Source organism: Pogona vitticeps, chromosome 4, assembly GCF_051106095.1.
Source record: "Pogona vitticeps strain Pit_001003342236 chromosome 4, PviZW2.1, whole genome shotgun sequence".
Taxonomy (NCBI): domain Eukaryota; kingdom Metazoa; phylum Chordata; class Lepidosauria; order Squamata; family Agamidae; genus Pogona; species Pogona vitticeps.
The window spans coordinates 52879757-52894892 of NC_135786.1; the positions used below are offsets into that span (position 1 = coordinate 52879757).

A 15136-nucleotide genomic window follows, 5' to 3' on the forward strand; every position below is an offset into this window, starting at 1 on the left:
CAAAAATTCAAGTTAGGAGCATCATTCAAGGAGATATGAAAGCAGTAAAATACAATCTAAGGAATGAAACAGCAACAAATTAGTTACCTGGAACTTTTTTTCATATTATATCACTTTTGCCAGCAGACACTGTACTTTAGGTGTGCTTTCCCCCCTTATACAAGCCAAATGGTGTTTTGTCAGCACATGTTCTCTTCCAATTTCACTCAATTTGAAATATTTTAAAGTTGCTTTAAATTTAAATTTACTTTTTTGTGTTGTTGTTTTTCTAACAGCAATTATACATTAAAATATAAAGTGTTTCCACACACCCATATGCTCTTGGGCATGAGGGCAAGTCGGTCGAGGCCTGCAAAATCTTTCTCCCTCCTCTGTCCTGTAACGCTGTCCTGACAACTGCAGTGCCGGAACCAAAGAGGTTTTAAAAAAGCACACGCCCAAAGGCGACAAGCTATTCTTCAAAAAGAGTCTACTGCCTTCTTCAATTAAAGCCCCCTCTCTCCTCATCCTGCCGCCCAAAAAGGGACGGAGATGGGAAGACGGCGTTGCGGACACTTTTTCATTTCAATCCTCCCTGAGTTGGGTAGCAGAGTCTCAGCTCCCTGTCCCCGTGGGAAGAGACAGGAGGCTATCGCCCAGAGAGAGGGGCAATTACCAGAGGCAGCATCCATTGCCTCGCACAAACTGCCCTCCAAGACTAATAAGAGGAAGCAGCAGACCCTAAGGCCGGCCTGAGACATTTTCCTGCCTGAAGTGAAAAAGCCCACCCCCACCTCCGTCCAAAGCCAAGCAAGTAGTTTTGGCACATAAGGCAGAAAATCCCAGTCGCCTCGCTTATCTCCGGCACGAAGGATACAGTACCTACGTAAACATGACCCGCAATCTGCTACCCTTGCAGAGCATCTAAAATATGTTGCCTGACACACCCGCCTCAGGAGAGGGGTCGGCCCTCCGTGAGGGGTCGTGTGCCCCGTTAGTGCCCACCACTGGGACACGGACTTCTCCAAGGAGGCGATCCTTCAGGAACTGCCGTCCCTTGCGAACTTCTGAAGCCCCGAGGCCTCGGAGGCTGCCCAAAGCTCACACCGGCTCCTCACTCGACCCCCCCCCCGCCACCCCGTCCCATCAGGGAAGCCGAGCGTCCGTCGTCGTCGTCGTCGTCGTCCCCCCTCTGGCGGGCTTCCGCCCACAGCCGCCCCTGGCCCAAGCTGGTTCGCCCTTAGCAACGCCGAGCGCGCCCCTGTCATCACCTCACCTGCTGGCGGCGACGAAGCTCGCGCGCTGCCCCCACCACGCTCCGCGACAGAAGTTTTGCTCATTAAAAACCCCGACCGACCCAACAGCCGCAGCCGCCACTCTTTCCCTCCCCCTACGTCACTCGTGCTGAGCTTGACGCCACCGCGTACTTCCGCCCCACTGGCCGGGAAGCGCCGTGAGGGAGGTATTACCATATCGCCACGACGACGGCCCAAGCCCGTCCCCGCCCCCCAAGAGGAGGGGGGAAGGTCGGTGTCTCTCGTCTGCTGGCGAGGGACGGGTTTCCGCCCCGCCGTGCTCCATAGACGCAGGGGTTTTGTTTTTTTTAGCAAAAGAGAGTGAGTGAGTGAGTGAGTGAGTGAGTGAGTGAGTGAGAGTGTGTGTGTGTTTTATACAGCTACCTGAGGACCGAGAGGTTGCTCAAGTTAAGGTGAGGGATGCTTTGCCTGGGTGTAGTCGGCCTGAAAACAAGATGACAGCGGTAGACGAAAACAAATGCAGGTGGTGGGTGAGCAAGCACGTTTATTTTATTTATATTACTGGCATCTAAAAGAGTGTAGCAGCCTAAGAATGTAGGTTGGGTCACCTGTTTATAGAATACTCTTCCCCTGGACAACACCCATCTCTTTTCGGCACAAAGAATCCCCTACACACACTTCTTAAAATGCAAATAGAATTTGATTTTTTAAAAAAAAAAATTATGTGCATTGAGTGAGTTATACTATTGCTACTTATTATTGCCGTATTTTGTTTTAAGTATCTTTGTAGACACTTGTATACCCAACCTATAAGATAGCATATAGTTGTGCCTTACAAACAGTTCAATTTAACAATATGTGTTAAGGGACATTTGAACAATGGGGGCTGGAGAGTGCACTTCTGGTCATTACCCAGGCCTTATTGTTTCTAGGTTATGATAATCCACTGTAATTTTGCTTCTGCCCCAATAATACATATGTTTTTCCCCAGCACTCCTGAGTGACTTCATTTCTTGTGTACTGGCATTCTGGGCTAATTATTGGGAAGCAGACAACCAACAATCTACCCAGGAGAGACCTTCCAGAGCACAGGAAGGCAGATCCAAGGCTACAAGAAGGAGGAGTGTGTACTTCTCTCATATACTGTATACAGTACTACACTGATACCACACACACACATAAATAATCTTATAACATTTTGAACACCAACAGATTCCTTGTGGGACATGTTTCTCTGAAGCCATAAAGAACTTATTAAACTGGTATGGCTGTTGCCCCGATAATCTCCTGCTACAATAAATGAATTTTACACATTTTTACCTTTTGTCACCTGTGTCTTTTTTTTTTTTTTTTTTTTTTTTTTTTTTTTTTTTTTTTTGCTTTGTTGGCAGTTTAGCTTCATGACCCACATCTAGGCCAGTTTTTAAAACATTTGCCTTAATCCCAAGTTTTATACTATCATGCCTGAGGAAGAATTCTGGAAAAGTAGAAAGTTCATCTTATTTATAACTTTTTAATGATCCAATAAAGGCAATGCCCAGCTTTGAATGTTGATGCTATGAAAGAGGCACACTGCCATTTTTTGTATATGCTGCAGAAATACTTGAGATTTTTAAAAATGTTTTATTTAAAATAATTTTTAAGCTTTTGTGTTATTTTTAATGACTTATTTTATTAAAAGGGGATTGGATGATGATAGAGGATAGGTGGGGAGGCACATAGGTACGTATCTAAAAAATCAAAAGGGATCTAATACCAAAGGCTTGGTAACTTCTGCTGTAATGATTTGATATCACACCTCCTTTCCCTAAAGCTTTGCTCCATTTGGCAAACCTTTCACCTTTAACATTTCTCCCTGAAAAGTATATTTAATTTAGAGAAATGTATGTTTCTCTCTTCTCTAACACTGAATCACATATTGAGAAAGCTAGCAGAGGGCTCAGTCAGACTAGTATTTGTCCCAGTTTGGTGCACTGCACGGACCTGTTGGCACACTCTTTTACAACAATCGAACAATGTAATTATCAGAGCAAACCAATCTGCTTCCAGAGAACCCCTACCTGCACCTTTCGTAGCTTCTGGCAGGGGCTTCTTTACTGGTGCATGTAGGATCACTCTACTTTGGTCCATTTCCAGCATGTGCTGTAATTGAGAATGGACCAAGAAGCGAGCCTTAAGATGTAAAGGTTCCTTCTGTTGTAAATTTATAGTATCGTGAAGTAGCTTAATACGCAAGCCACCTCCAGATAATGGCAAATTGGCCACTTTCTCAATTTGATAACTGGAGCTTTGGTTGCAAGCAGTTTCTTAATCAGCACTTCAGACAAGGCAAAGAAACTATTTAAAAATAATAATTGAGTGATGCAGCACAACAGCAATGCTCTACCAGAGGTAAAAAATAATAATTTCACTTCTGCAAAACAGCAGTGTGTGCATTCACTGGCCAATATGATAGCTTAAGTAGTATGCTGTATTAATAAAGCATAGAAGCCACTATGCATATAAAAGATGACAAATTCCATCTTTGGCAGTGTCTGTAAAAAAGATTTGGTAGCAAAGAAATCAGGAAGTTCTGTCCTTAAGACCTTAGAGAGCCACTAAATGCCATTGCAGAAGATACTGTGCAAAACAGAAAAATAGTCTGACCCAGATCTCACAAACTGTTCATTTACAGGATGGTAGTTTAATCTGCAAGCACCTACTGTATTGGGAAAAGCAGAGAACGGCTTTAAATCCTTCCCCCTACCAGCAACTAAACATACTTTTCCATCCAGCAGTTACTCAGAACTGTCCAGAGATGGCCCTATCATTGGGCAAAGTGAGGCAATATCTTGGCAGCAGTACAGAGGGAATCACCAACTTGCTGTTCCCTTCTGTTGGAGGAAAGAGCTATGCAAGACTTCAGGTAGCCTGCTGGCTTCAAGTGAAGTGGAGCATACCATCCATTATCAACACTGAAGTGAGGTTGAACTGTCTTCTCTAGGTGGGCAGTAGTGAAAGAGGATTTGCTTTGCTTTCAGCCTGCTTCTAGATATGGGTAACTAGATTAGGACTAGCATGTATTTTACATTGGAAACAATCTATATAATATTGTTATGTGTTTATGGTCATGTTCAAACAACTAGCTGAGAAACGAGAAGGCTAGCAGAGAAAGGGTTAGGCTAGATCCCTTCTCTCCATTACTGAAATTTAAACATTTACCATTTCATTTTTGTGCAAACTAAACTGGTGATCTTCATGGTTATTAGACAAATATCTTGCCCTTACATTAAAGGACACTTATTTTGGGAGTGTAGACTGTTATCAGAGAGTTAAAGGTGGTATGTCAGAGCCATCATTGCTACAGACTACCACATCCCTGGCCAAGCAGGTTTACATGCTAATATCTGATGATGACCATAGTAGGATAAAAGAAGTGAGTGTACATGCCACATGTACACTATACCACCTTCAGCTCTACAGAAAAGAAAAATATTACTCTCCAGACTTCTTAGCTGTTTTCCTAAAAGCTTCTATGGAATGATAAAAAGGCATTATGTACTGTTAGTCCAGACTTCTCTCTAAAATTTCATGAGTGAGTGGGAGTAACCAACTTGATAAAAGTCTTGTCTGGAAGTCCTCTAAGATGTAATGTTAAGCTTAATAGGGAATAAACTCTGTTATTCAGTGAGACTTATTCCAGATTAAATGTACAGTGGTGCCTCGCTTAACGATGATAATTGGTTCCCAAAAAATCGCTGTTAAGCGATTTCATCGCTAAGCGAAACATCATTCCCCAATTGAAATGCATTGAAACCTATTCAATGCATCTCAATGGGGGAAAAATTACAACAAATTTAAAAAGAGTCGGAACAAAATCAAATTAGTTTAACAAAGGGTTTATTAAGTGCACTTATGATTTCAAGCATTCTAAACATTTTTAAACATTTTTAAACATTTTTAAACATTTAAAAAACAGCCAACATGAGGCTGTCAAAACCATCATTAAGTGAAACAAGGGGACCCAAACTGTCATCGCTATGCGAAGCATGGTCCCAAATATCGCTATGCGAAAATCGCCCATAGGAACCATCGTTAAACGGAGTGCAAGATCGCTCCGAAAAAGTCATCGCTAAGCGATTTCATCATTAAATGAAGCAATCGCTAAGTGAGGCATCACTGTAATTAGGTTCATATTGTTAAGTCATATAACAATGCAAAGTTGCAGCATAAAAATCCCTTAAGATTCTTGCTATATAATTTAATAGTGGAGATCTAGAAGTTTTTAAAAACGACTAAGGTGGTAGTCACAACTTTGCACTGTTGCAGGGAATCATTTTTCCCTTCACTCATCTTCCCCTGTCCTCCTAGATGTCTTCATTCTCCTTGGTCTCTGTGTTGTTCTAATTTCCCTTCTGATATTGTCCACTAGGAGGTTCTATTTACATTAGAGTTTGTGTCCTTAGTATTAGGGACGTGGTGGCGCTGCAGGCTAAACCTCAGAAGCCTGTGCTGCAGGGTCAGAAGACCAAGCAGTCGTAAGATCGAATCCACGCGATGGAGTGAGCGCCCGTCGCTTGTCCCAGCTCCCGCCAACCTAGGGGTACGAAAGCATGCAAATGCAAGTAGATCAATAGGGACCACCTCGGTGGGAAGGTAACAGCGTTCTGTGTCTAAGTCGCACTGGCCATGTGACCACAGAAGATTGTCTTTGGACAAAACGCTGGCTCTATGGCTTGGAAATGGGGATGAACACTGCCCCCTAGAGTCAAACACGACTGGACAAAAATTGTCAAGGGGAACCTTTAACTTTACCTTTTTTGTGTCCTTAGAGCACCATTCGACATAGTGACAGCACTCATAGCCCCTCTCTGACAACTTCCATGCCCTACCTCCTCTTTAAATAGTTCTTAATTGGTTCCTTTATAAATGTGTGTTTTTTAACAATGTGAGCATAGCTTCCTCAAAGCTTTCTAGTGAGAAATAAAACTCTTGAACTAGAGACTTGTATTAAATGTTACCCAGCAATCTATTGAAGCCAATCGTTATGTTTAAGTTCTTTTGAATTAGGTCTCAAATATTCTTTTAAGAACAGAACATTTTCAGAATTCAGGCACATTACTCTAGCTGTTTCAGTTCAGCAGTCTCATTTGCTTAACAATAAAAGATTACTAAAGGGCCCAATGCAGAAAATGAGCAATATTGCCTTCAAAGTCTTTTAACGTGGTTTTCCAAATAGTGCAAAATGTATAGTTACCATTAAAAAGGGGTTTAAAAGACAGACAGATGTCTTGGCATAGTGCTTACCAACATCACAAAAATTCCTCATGCCAGTAATAATACTGTATGATAAGTCAGTGCGACCAGGATTTTTTCTCCATCTGCTGAGGCCAAACAGAATATACCATAGGAGAGCTGTAAAACCAGAAGACCGTGCCTCTGTATTTGAGTAAAGATGCTTCCGTTTTGTCCATAATATATACATCAGGTGCAGCTTTAGTGCACTAGGAAAGTTGTCAATGTAACCCAGTGGAAAGGAATCATTACCATACTTTCTTATACAGTCTATACATCTGTCCAGTATTCATATGTATATACACTATAGTTATTTTTAAGTTGTCATGATGTTTCTTGGTTCCTAAATTTCAGCAAATGTTTCTTCTCTCATCTGTGGCTAATTAGATGTTTTCTGAACTGGTATTCTCCTCATACATCTGCACCTGCTTTTCTCCATTTATATCTTCTTTGCTGTCATCCTTCATGGCATCAGATTGCTTTTTTTCCAGATTTTGTTTCAATTTGAGGGAGGAATCTCTCCTGGACAGAAGTGCAGGGCTGAAGCCAGAGAACCCTCCACTTATCACTATACGTTTTTCTAAAAATGGATAAATAAGAGCAGTTAAATGTTTTAAGCAAAATATTTTAAGAAACACTATCATGCATATGTTCTTTAGTATCTCTTCAGTGAGGCAACTGTGCATTTGTGTGTGTTTTATAAATTACATGATATGTCCTCTGAATTAGAATGTAGCTGTGATGGTAAAAAAAATAGCACACAATAATGTTTTCTCTAAGAACATTATTCTTAGAGAGTGCCTGCTGCTGCATCGGGTGTGCGCAGCCAAGCAAGTTTATCTGTTCATTTGCTTCCATTTGTGGCTGGAACTCCATGTACAAGGGGCAGATCTCGTCACAGAGCTCCAGAGAATTAAAGATTCTCTGGAGCTCTGTGAGGAGCTCACAAGATAGAAATAAGCTGAAATGTTCTAAGAACTGGAATTCAACAAGGACATATGTAATTGTATAAGAGAACAAAGGAGTGTTAAAACAATAGAACTCATAAATCCTGGAGGGATCTGACCTCTATGTATACTTAAGGAAGAAGATCAAAAAGAATCATCACTATCAGTTTCTGTAACAAGATTATTCCCTGGTAAACAAGCAGCTAGCAGATATAACTGTGTGCTTAGCCTGGAAGTTCAAATCAACAAGTCAACTTGCTGCATCATAACATATGTAGGTGGGTATTTGTACCAAATTTCTCTTACCTCCTGGTGCAATTGGGTGCATCAGCCGATTCATCTGGACATTCCAATGCTTTACATTGGTACTGGCTTGCTGGAGCTTCCGTTGTGCTAGCTGCAGTGGAACAGGAAAAAAAGAATATTGTACAATTCAATGACAGTACTACTAACAACTATCACCAAGAATGATAGTAGCCTGCCTAACAAGCATGTGGGAGTAGGCTTTCTCCTGTGCAGTTCCTAGTCTATGGAATAAACTACCTTCCAAGTTGCAAAATGTTTCCACTCTGACTGATTTTCAGAAGAGAGTAGAAGCACATATTTTTAGACCAGTGTATGATATCTAGCCTGCCCTTTTGTGTTGTTTTAATCTTTTGTTGAGTTTAATGGCCTTCAAACTGTTTATTTAACTTTAATGGGTTTTTTTACAGTTGGATTGGTTTATATTTGTCAGGATTCCACGTGGCCCCTGATCGTTTCGCCAAACAAAGGGCTCATGCTACGTGCCCCTCAGTTGCCACCAGTTGATTTCATCAACAATACCGATTATTAATAATCGAGGACCAGGCTATATGTCATTTTAAAAAAACCAAATAGAAATTGTTTGTTGATACAGGTGTTGACAGAACAAGCAATGTTGTTAACTCTTAAACATTCTTCTTTATCCACTCTCAACCACCACTTTCCCGGCCAAACTCCAAAACTCTCTCAATCTCTTCAACTTCCTAACTAACTAATTCTCCATCTCAAAACTCTGTGAGGTGTGATTCAAGGCTTTTCCATTATATCTTATGGAGTTCCTGCTTACCTCATTTTTTCCTTTCATAGTCTGGCATTCATGAAACAAGCAATGTGTTTTCTATCTGCAAGACCTCATAGTAATCTGAGGTGTTCTCAAAACTAAACTCAGTGACAAAATTAAAACTGTGTAACTCTTCCCTAGGTGTACTGAACTACAACCCCCAAAGTTTGTGGGCCAGAAATGCCACTGGACAAACACAAGGTAGGGAAAGATTGCTGGAAGCATTTCATAGGTATGGTCAGTTGCATTGTGTAGTTCCATTTTTCAGTTTTTCATCATGCAAATGTTATAACCATATTACTGTCTAAAGCATGCTGTTAAATAATCTTGAGCAGCATATGGGATAGTGGGATAGAAAGTGGATATACAGAATAATTGCATGTTTCTGTGGTGACAATGGTCCTTATTGTGAGTAAATTTCTCGAAGAGACAAATTGAAGCAGAGACACTCTTTTACTCACCATAACATCCTGGTCCATCCTCTCCCTGTTAAACCTCACTTCTTCCAGCTGCTGCTGGGCTTCCTCCAAAAATTTGCTCTTGTTTTCCATCTCTTGCTTGAGGGCCAACTTCTCATGCTGGGCCTTGATGATATAGTCCTCTTGCTCTTCCTTTAGCTTCATCAGCTGCTTTAGTTTTTCCTCCTCCTCAGACAGCAGCCTAACAATAGCATAGGAGTCATTATCACTTTGCCCTGAGACAGTCTATTGTTTAAGTCTTCAGTACACTCCAGGACTCACAGCAAGGACCTTGTCACTCTGAAGGGGAATAACATGCTCTACTCTACTGCCTCAACTCTTGGAATCCTTACTTATAGCATGGGATGGCGGCAAGGGAGATAATTGTTGGAAAATACTTTGTCCTGGCTTTAATCTCTGCAAAACGTTTTATTTTGCCCTCTCATTCTCTTTTGCTCCCAATATTGAGTGTACAGTGGTACCTCGATTTACGAACTTAATCCGTATTGGAATAGCGTTCATACATCAAAAATTTCATAAGTCGAGGCAAAATTTCCCATAGGAATGCATTGAAAACCATTTAATCCGTTCTGGCTGTTTTTCGTTCTTATGTCGAGGTGCTGTTCACAAGTAGAGGCATTAGTTCCCATAGGAACTAATGTAAAGCCAGTTAATCTGTATTCTACCATTAGGAGGAGATTTGTAAAATATTTTTTCTTCTTTTGACCTAAGATAAACTTAGGTCAAAAAAAGGGCAGGAAATTTTTTTTTTCATTCATAACTCGAAACGTTCGCAAGTGGCGACGTTCATAAGTCGAGGTACCACTGTATGGCCAAGTCTTGCTAACCTTTCCCTGTATGACACTGCAAAATATGGCTCTTCTTCATCTATTGTACATTATGCTCCATTCATCTTTTACCTTGACAACTATAATAACCTCTTCTTTGGTTTTCAATTTTTCTTATTTTGACTACCTTCATCTCTCTCTAGAAATGTGTTGTCAAAACCATTTACTGTCTTGCCACTCTAAACCATATGATGCCTTTAAATCCATACAGTGTCCTCCTGTTTGCTCCAGATTCAACATGGAAGATCTTTCAATATTTTCCACCTTACTTCTCTCCTGATATCTACATGACCTTTTAATATCCAGCATCACTTGTCCAAAGGTCTTCTTCAAATGGCTCAGGCCTTTCTTTCTTGCCAGTCTTCATCCTTTCAATAGCCTTTCAGAAGTCCTGTGTGATTCCACCTCCCTTACCTCCTTCAAACCCTCTAAACTTATGAAATCTTTGAATCTATGAGATAGTCCTTACATAATCTTTTCGCACTATAATGTGTAACCAAAATAAATACTCATATTCTCTTGCAGTCAGTCCCTACCTTCATTTTTTTCCTGTCTTCTGTTGCCTCCCCCCAATGTCTGAATTTAGATTGCGGGTTCTGTGGTTGAAGACTGGGAAGACTGATGGGAAAATATGACAGTACTTTTCAAATATTTGAAAGATTGTCATCCAGAGGAGGGACAGGGCCTGTTCTCAATAATCCCAGAGTGCAGGACACATAATAATGGGATCCAGTTACAGCCAGATTTTGGCTAAGTATCAGGAAAACTTGCTTAATTGTTAGAGCAGTACGGCAATGGAACCAATTTACTTTGGGAGGTATTGAGTGTTCCAACAGTGGAGGTACTAAAGAGAAAGTGGGACAATCATCTGTCAGATCTCCTTTGATTGGAATCCTGCACCGAGCAGGGGTTGGACTCAATGGCATTATAGGTCCCTTACAACTCAATTATTCTATGATCCTATGATTAATAACCTGTTCTCCTAAACCATCTCAAGTGCACAATGGTAAAGAAAATGAGACAAACTAGAGACGACAGCTACAAGTAGAAGGTGGATATTTATGTTGGATCTGGCAAAAATAAATTATTTCAGTTCTCCCCCCCCCCCCCCAAAAAAAAAGGTGGTACATAAGGTACAAAGAAGGCTCAGCTGTACCTGGACAAATATCACACAGAAATAATTGTATGCCCAGCATTTTGTTTACTGTGAATTCAGCAAAAGACAGAGGTGTGACCTCTGACTTTGCTACTGTCCCCATTGATTTCAACTGGGTTTATGCTTGTACAGCAAGGTACCAGACAGGCTCTGGAAAAATTCCCCTCACATGCACAGGGGAGCAAGGTGCATATGGAATGGGCCAAGAGAATTCTGTCCCATGTATTTATTATGCTGTTAGCCGCCTAGAGTGGTCTTAACCGACCAGATAGGCAGGATATAAAATAAATAAATAAATAAATAAATAAAATAAATTACTGCCATGGAGAATCAGAGTTATTTAGTTAATTGAGACAGAAGTGTTTCAAGGAGCCTTGGATATGGATTGATCATAGCATTTCCAGTAACACAGATGCCGGGAAGCCGTATCTATGAAGGAAATGACTATTATCTCAGTCTAACTTCTTTCAAGTGCCGAGGGTGCTGTAAAACATTATTTCCAGATCAGAAGAAAGCTGGGCATTCACAAGCTGTACCTGGCCTGTGCGTATCTAACAGCCTCTTCATCCCGACGAGCTTTAATCTCCTGCTGTAATGCATCTTGGAGTCGCTGCTGCATCTCCTCCAATTCTGTGATGCGCTTGCGTTGCCGTTCTGCCTCTGCCTCTTTCAGAACCATCTCAGCTTGCATGGAAGCACGAGCCTACAGTCATGTAAAGAAAATGCAGTTAGCATGTGGAGTACACAGCAATAAACTGCAGGCGGCAGCATCAACCACCTTAAATTACAGCTCGTACCCCAGCAGCTGGTACAGACTGTCGTGAGTTTTGCCTTGGCTGTTAATAAATGTATTGACATCTTCTATATAAACCAGTTGATCACTATGTTTGCAAACGAAGATGTACATTGTCTAGTTCCCAGACCTAGAACTCCTTGTGTGAAAAAACAAAGGAATTGTATAGGCTTAGGGCCTCCAGTCTACAGCTGTAAGAGTTCTGTGTTTTCTTGGTGGGTAAAACATGCTGTCATTCTGAATTGGATGGTGTGTGCCCTTGGAATATGGATGTTGTTCTGGAACTGAGTGAAGATTGCCCAGGACTCTATTTGAAACACTACAAATATTTTTCTATTTCTTTTGTTGCAGAGAGACAGAACAGTATTTCATGTTAATTCATTCCTTTTTTCAGCTTGTTTGCATTACATATGTCATTCAGGCCACAGATAATAAGGAATAATCAAACTATGACAGGGTCCTGTTTGCATCAAGCTTATTATTGAAAGTATGTTCTTTGTCTTCACGTTGCTACACTATTAAGGAGAATAATAACTGGGAATTTGGCAGTACTTGCAGCAGGATCTCCCTACAGTACAGGAGGGTGTATCCTCCTGGACTGTACAGCCCTGCTGTATAGACTGCAGGATAGAAAAATCATTTCTGTTCCTGAAGAGAAAGGAAAGAAAGAATAAAAAGAAAGCTGACACAATTCTGGTAGCTATGGCCATATGATGGCCATAGCAGCAAGGACAGTGTGGTCCACAAAACAAATGTGTCACCCACAAAAGTTTTTATGTTTCAGAAAGAATTCTTCTAGCTCACCAAGTATATCTAGTCTGACATCTCTCAGATTTCTTGCACTGGAAAAGTGCAGGCCAGAGGACGGAACCTTCGCCCACCAACCCCATGACATTCCAATGCTATTTGTTCCAAGGATTGATATGGTATGTGCCTAGTTAAGGTTCTGGACATTCTCTCAGCCTTTGCCTTGCCTGCACATACCTGTTCTGCTTCTCGGAGTTGTATCTCTAGTGTCCTCTGCATTTCCTCATGCTGTTGCTTGCGCTGCTGCTCTTCTTCATGGAGCAGAAGCTCAGCTTGCCGCTGAGCCTCCTTCAGCAGCTCCAGTTCCTGTAATTTGCGCTCCTTTTCTTCCTGGAGCAGCTTCAAGCGCTGCATCTCTTCTTCCTTGGCTGCCTTCTTTTGCTCTCGCTGCTCTCGTTGTTCCCGCCTCTTCTGCTTTAAATCCTTGTGCAGTGACTTCTTGCCCTCAGCCTGGAGGCGGATTGCCATTTGGATGGCTGCCAAGGGAGGAGGGGGCAGAGATGTCAGCAAGGAGCATCATTTCTTCTGTCAGGGTCAGAGACCTTAAGATGTGCTCATTTCTTTAGGTCACCTGCCAAAGCCCAATTGCACCCCTTTTTCAGGAGTGAGGGGGTGGCAACAAGGAGGAAGGCATTTTCAACTGTGGCCCCCACTGCTGTGCAGCAGTCTCTCCAAGAAACCTTCAGCTTTCTTTCAGAGGACAGGCAAAAAGCATTATTTGCCCAAGCTTTTTAAATTGCTAAATGATTGTTTTTAGCTGTTGGAGAAATTAATTATTTTTATTGTTCTCACATACTGCATTTTTAAAGTTCTGATGACATATAAAAATGTTTTAAACATATTAAAAGTAATTAAGTATTTCAACATGCATTTTGCCAAAATGTTTGATTCTTATGACTATGGCTATTGCAATACCAAAACTTTCCTGAGGTAACAGCCAGGCATCCTAGATAGACTGCAAAGATCATGAGTTTTTGTGGTGTACAAATGGAGAACAGCAGTGCCATCTGATCACCTATCCTGTCTGTCGTAATCACTAACCTTTAGCTTCTGATAAAAGATCCCTGATTTTTCTATGAGACAATATTAAAATAATCTCACCCAGATAGTTGCACAACTGACATTACATCAAGTGTTTTTTCTCTTTTTAAAATAATGTTGGCAGTTTTAGTTGCTTTAGCTAGACTATTCCAGTATTGTTGCGAGATGGCCAATACGTTAATGAAGACAAATGAAAGGGAAGAGACACCTTCTGGTGCATTTGCTACTTGTAATTTAATCTCTTCATTTCAGGAGCTTTCCAAAGCAAGAAAAAACAGTTCTGTTTTCAGAACAGCTCAGAAACAATAGCCAATGACATTGTGTACCATAATACTCACCAAGTGTCCACTCTTGCCTTTGTTTGGTATCTGAGGCACTCATTTCATAGGTTCTTGATGCCGTTTTTACACAGAACATACACCGTTTTCCATCTCTGTCAGGCAAGATCTTTCAATTTGGAAAGTAAAAAAGTTATAGTTTGCCCCACATTTATAACCTAACTTTGAACAGAACAAGACACAAGATGCACCACTCATAGCCTAAGATTACAATGAACCTCTTTTCCATGGCACTCCCTTAGCCTGCCAATTAGGAACCTGTAAATGACAAAGGATCACATTTATCACCTGATAACTGAAATGATTATATGGTGACATGGTCATGAGGAAGGGCTCTCGCAAATGCAGCTTTGTTAAAATATTAATACAATATGTAAAAGAACCTAATAGAACCAATGTCTTAAAATAGCTACAGCATGACTGATTCAACAGACTCCAAATATCTCAATGAACTTTCCTCCTCCCTTCCCTTCCATACACAATGCACCCAACAATCCTTCACCTTTACTACATGGGGCCCAGAGGCACCAATTGGTATATACAGCAACTCCCTCTTAGTATGCAAATATCAGGAGGAAAATGCAACATGCAGGTAGGCTTCATGGCCTCCTTTATATGTGGAACTACCACTCCAGAGTTAAAGACAGGGACCAGTAAGTGCTTTCTAGACTCTCTTCAACTGCCTGCTGCTTTTACATTTGCACTCCTCTCCTTTCACTTCCAGTAGTGCAAATTAGTTCATGTCTATAATCCATTGAATGATCTGATTATTTTTGTTCAAAGAGCACCTGCTGTAGAGCTTACATGTAACCCCCATGGATTTTACACTTCATGATTAAAGAAAGTCATTGCACTGACAGGGAAGTGAACTGGTACATTGACAGCAACCAAACCAGTGAAAATCTACCATCTTTTCCCAAAAATAAGACAGGGTCTTATATTAAGTTTTGCTCCAAAAAAAAGCAGTGGGGCTTATTTTCAGGGGCTGGTTTATACAGTCATGTCATCTTCTGATTGCTGTACAATGGTGGAGGGTGGGCTTTCACTTAACTAGGGCTTATTACGAGCATCCTGAAAAATCATACTAGGGCTTATTTTCAAGTTAGGTCTTATTTTCAGGGAAACAGGGTACATCGGGGCTATATCCTGGTTCTA

General features: G+C 41.1%; 2 protein-coding genes and 2 long non-coding RNA genes across 12 annotated transcripts in view; 2 read left to right on the forward strand and 2 right to left on the reverse strand.

Annotated features, from left to right (window-relative positions):
- Nucleotides 1-1488, reverse strand: part of PPARD (peroxisome proliferator activated receptor delta) — a 64567-nt gene extending 63079 nt beyond the window's left edge. For 2 of the 8 annotated variants that reach the window (XM_020796276.3, XM_020796284.3), the window contains exon 1: nucleotides 1256-1384. Coding sequence is in view for 2 of the 8 variants with exons in the window: in XM_078392700.1 (XP_078248826.1) it covers nucleotides 1256-1451 (196 nt within the window). In the remaining 6 variants the exon portion in view is untranslated. Of the gene's footprint in view, nucleotides 1-1255 lie in introns of all 8 variants that reach the window. The other 6 variants (XR_013544794.1, XM_078392700.1, XM_072997393.2 and 3 more) reach the window with 6 other exon arrangements.
- Nucleotides 1472-2554, forward strand: LOC140706590 (uncharacterized). Its single transcript, XR_012086317.2, has 2 exons — nucleotides 1472-1765; nucleotides 2227-2554. It is a non-coding gene; the product is annotated as an uncharacterized LOC140706590 (long non-coding RNA).
- Nucleotides 2555-2566: 12 nt separating this feature from the next.
- Nucleotides 2567-15136, forward strand: part of LOC144588991 (uncharacterized) — a 193393-nt gene continuing 180823 nt past the window's right edge. The window contains exon 1 of the long non-coding RNA XR_013544799.1: nucleotides 2567-2613. This is a non-coding gene — a long non-coding RNA (uncharacterized LOC144588991). The remainder of the gene's footprint in view (nucleotides 2614-15136) is intronic.
- Nucleotides 5098-15136, reverse strand: part of DEF6 (DEF6 guanine nucleotide exchange factor) — a 59122-nt gene continuing 49083 nt past the window's right edge. For both annotated transcript variants that reach the window (XM_020796297.3, XM_078392702.1), the window contains 6 exons: nucleotides 13982-14090; nucleotides 12780-13078; nucleotides 11539-11705; nucleotides 9002-9200; nucleotides 7763-7853; nucleotides 5098-7089 (listed from right to left, as the gene is read on the reverse strand). In XM_020796297.3, coding sequence (XP_020651956.3) covers nucleotides 6893-7089; nucleotides 7763-7853; nucleotides 9002-9200; nucleotides 11539-11705; nucleotides 12780-13078; nucleotides 13982-14090 — 1062 coding nt within the window. In that variant the 3' untranslated portion in view covers nucleotides 5098-6892. The remainder of the gene's footprint in view (nucleotides 7090-7762; nucleotides 7854-9001; nucleotides 9201-11538; nucleotides 11706-12779; nucleotides 13079-13981; nucleotides 14091-15136) is intronic.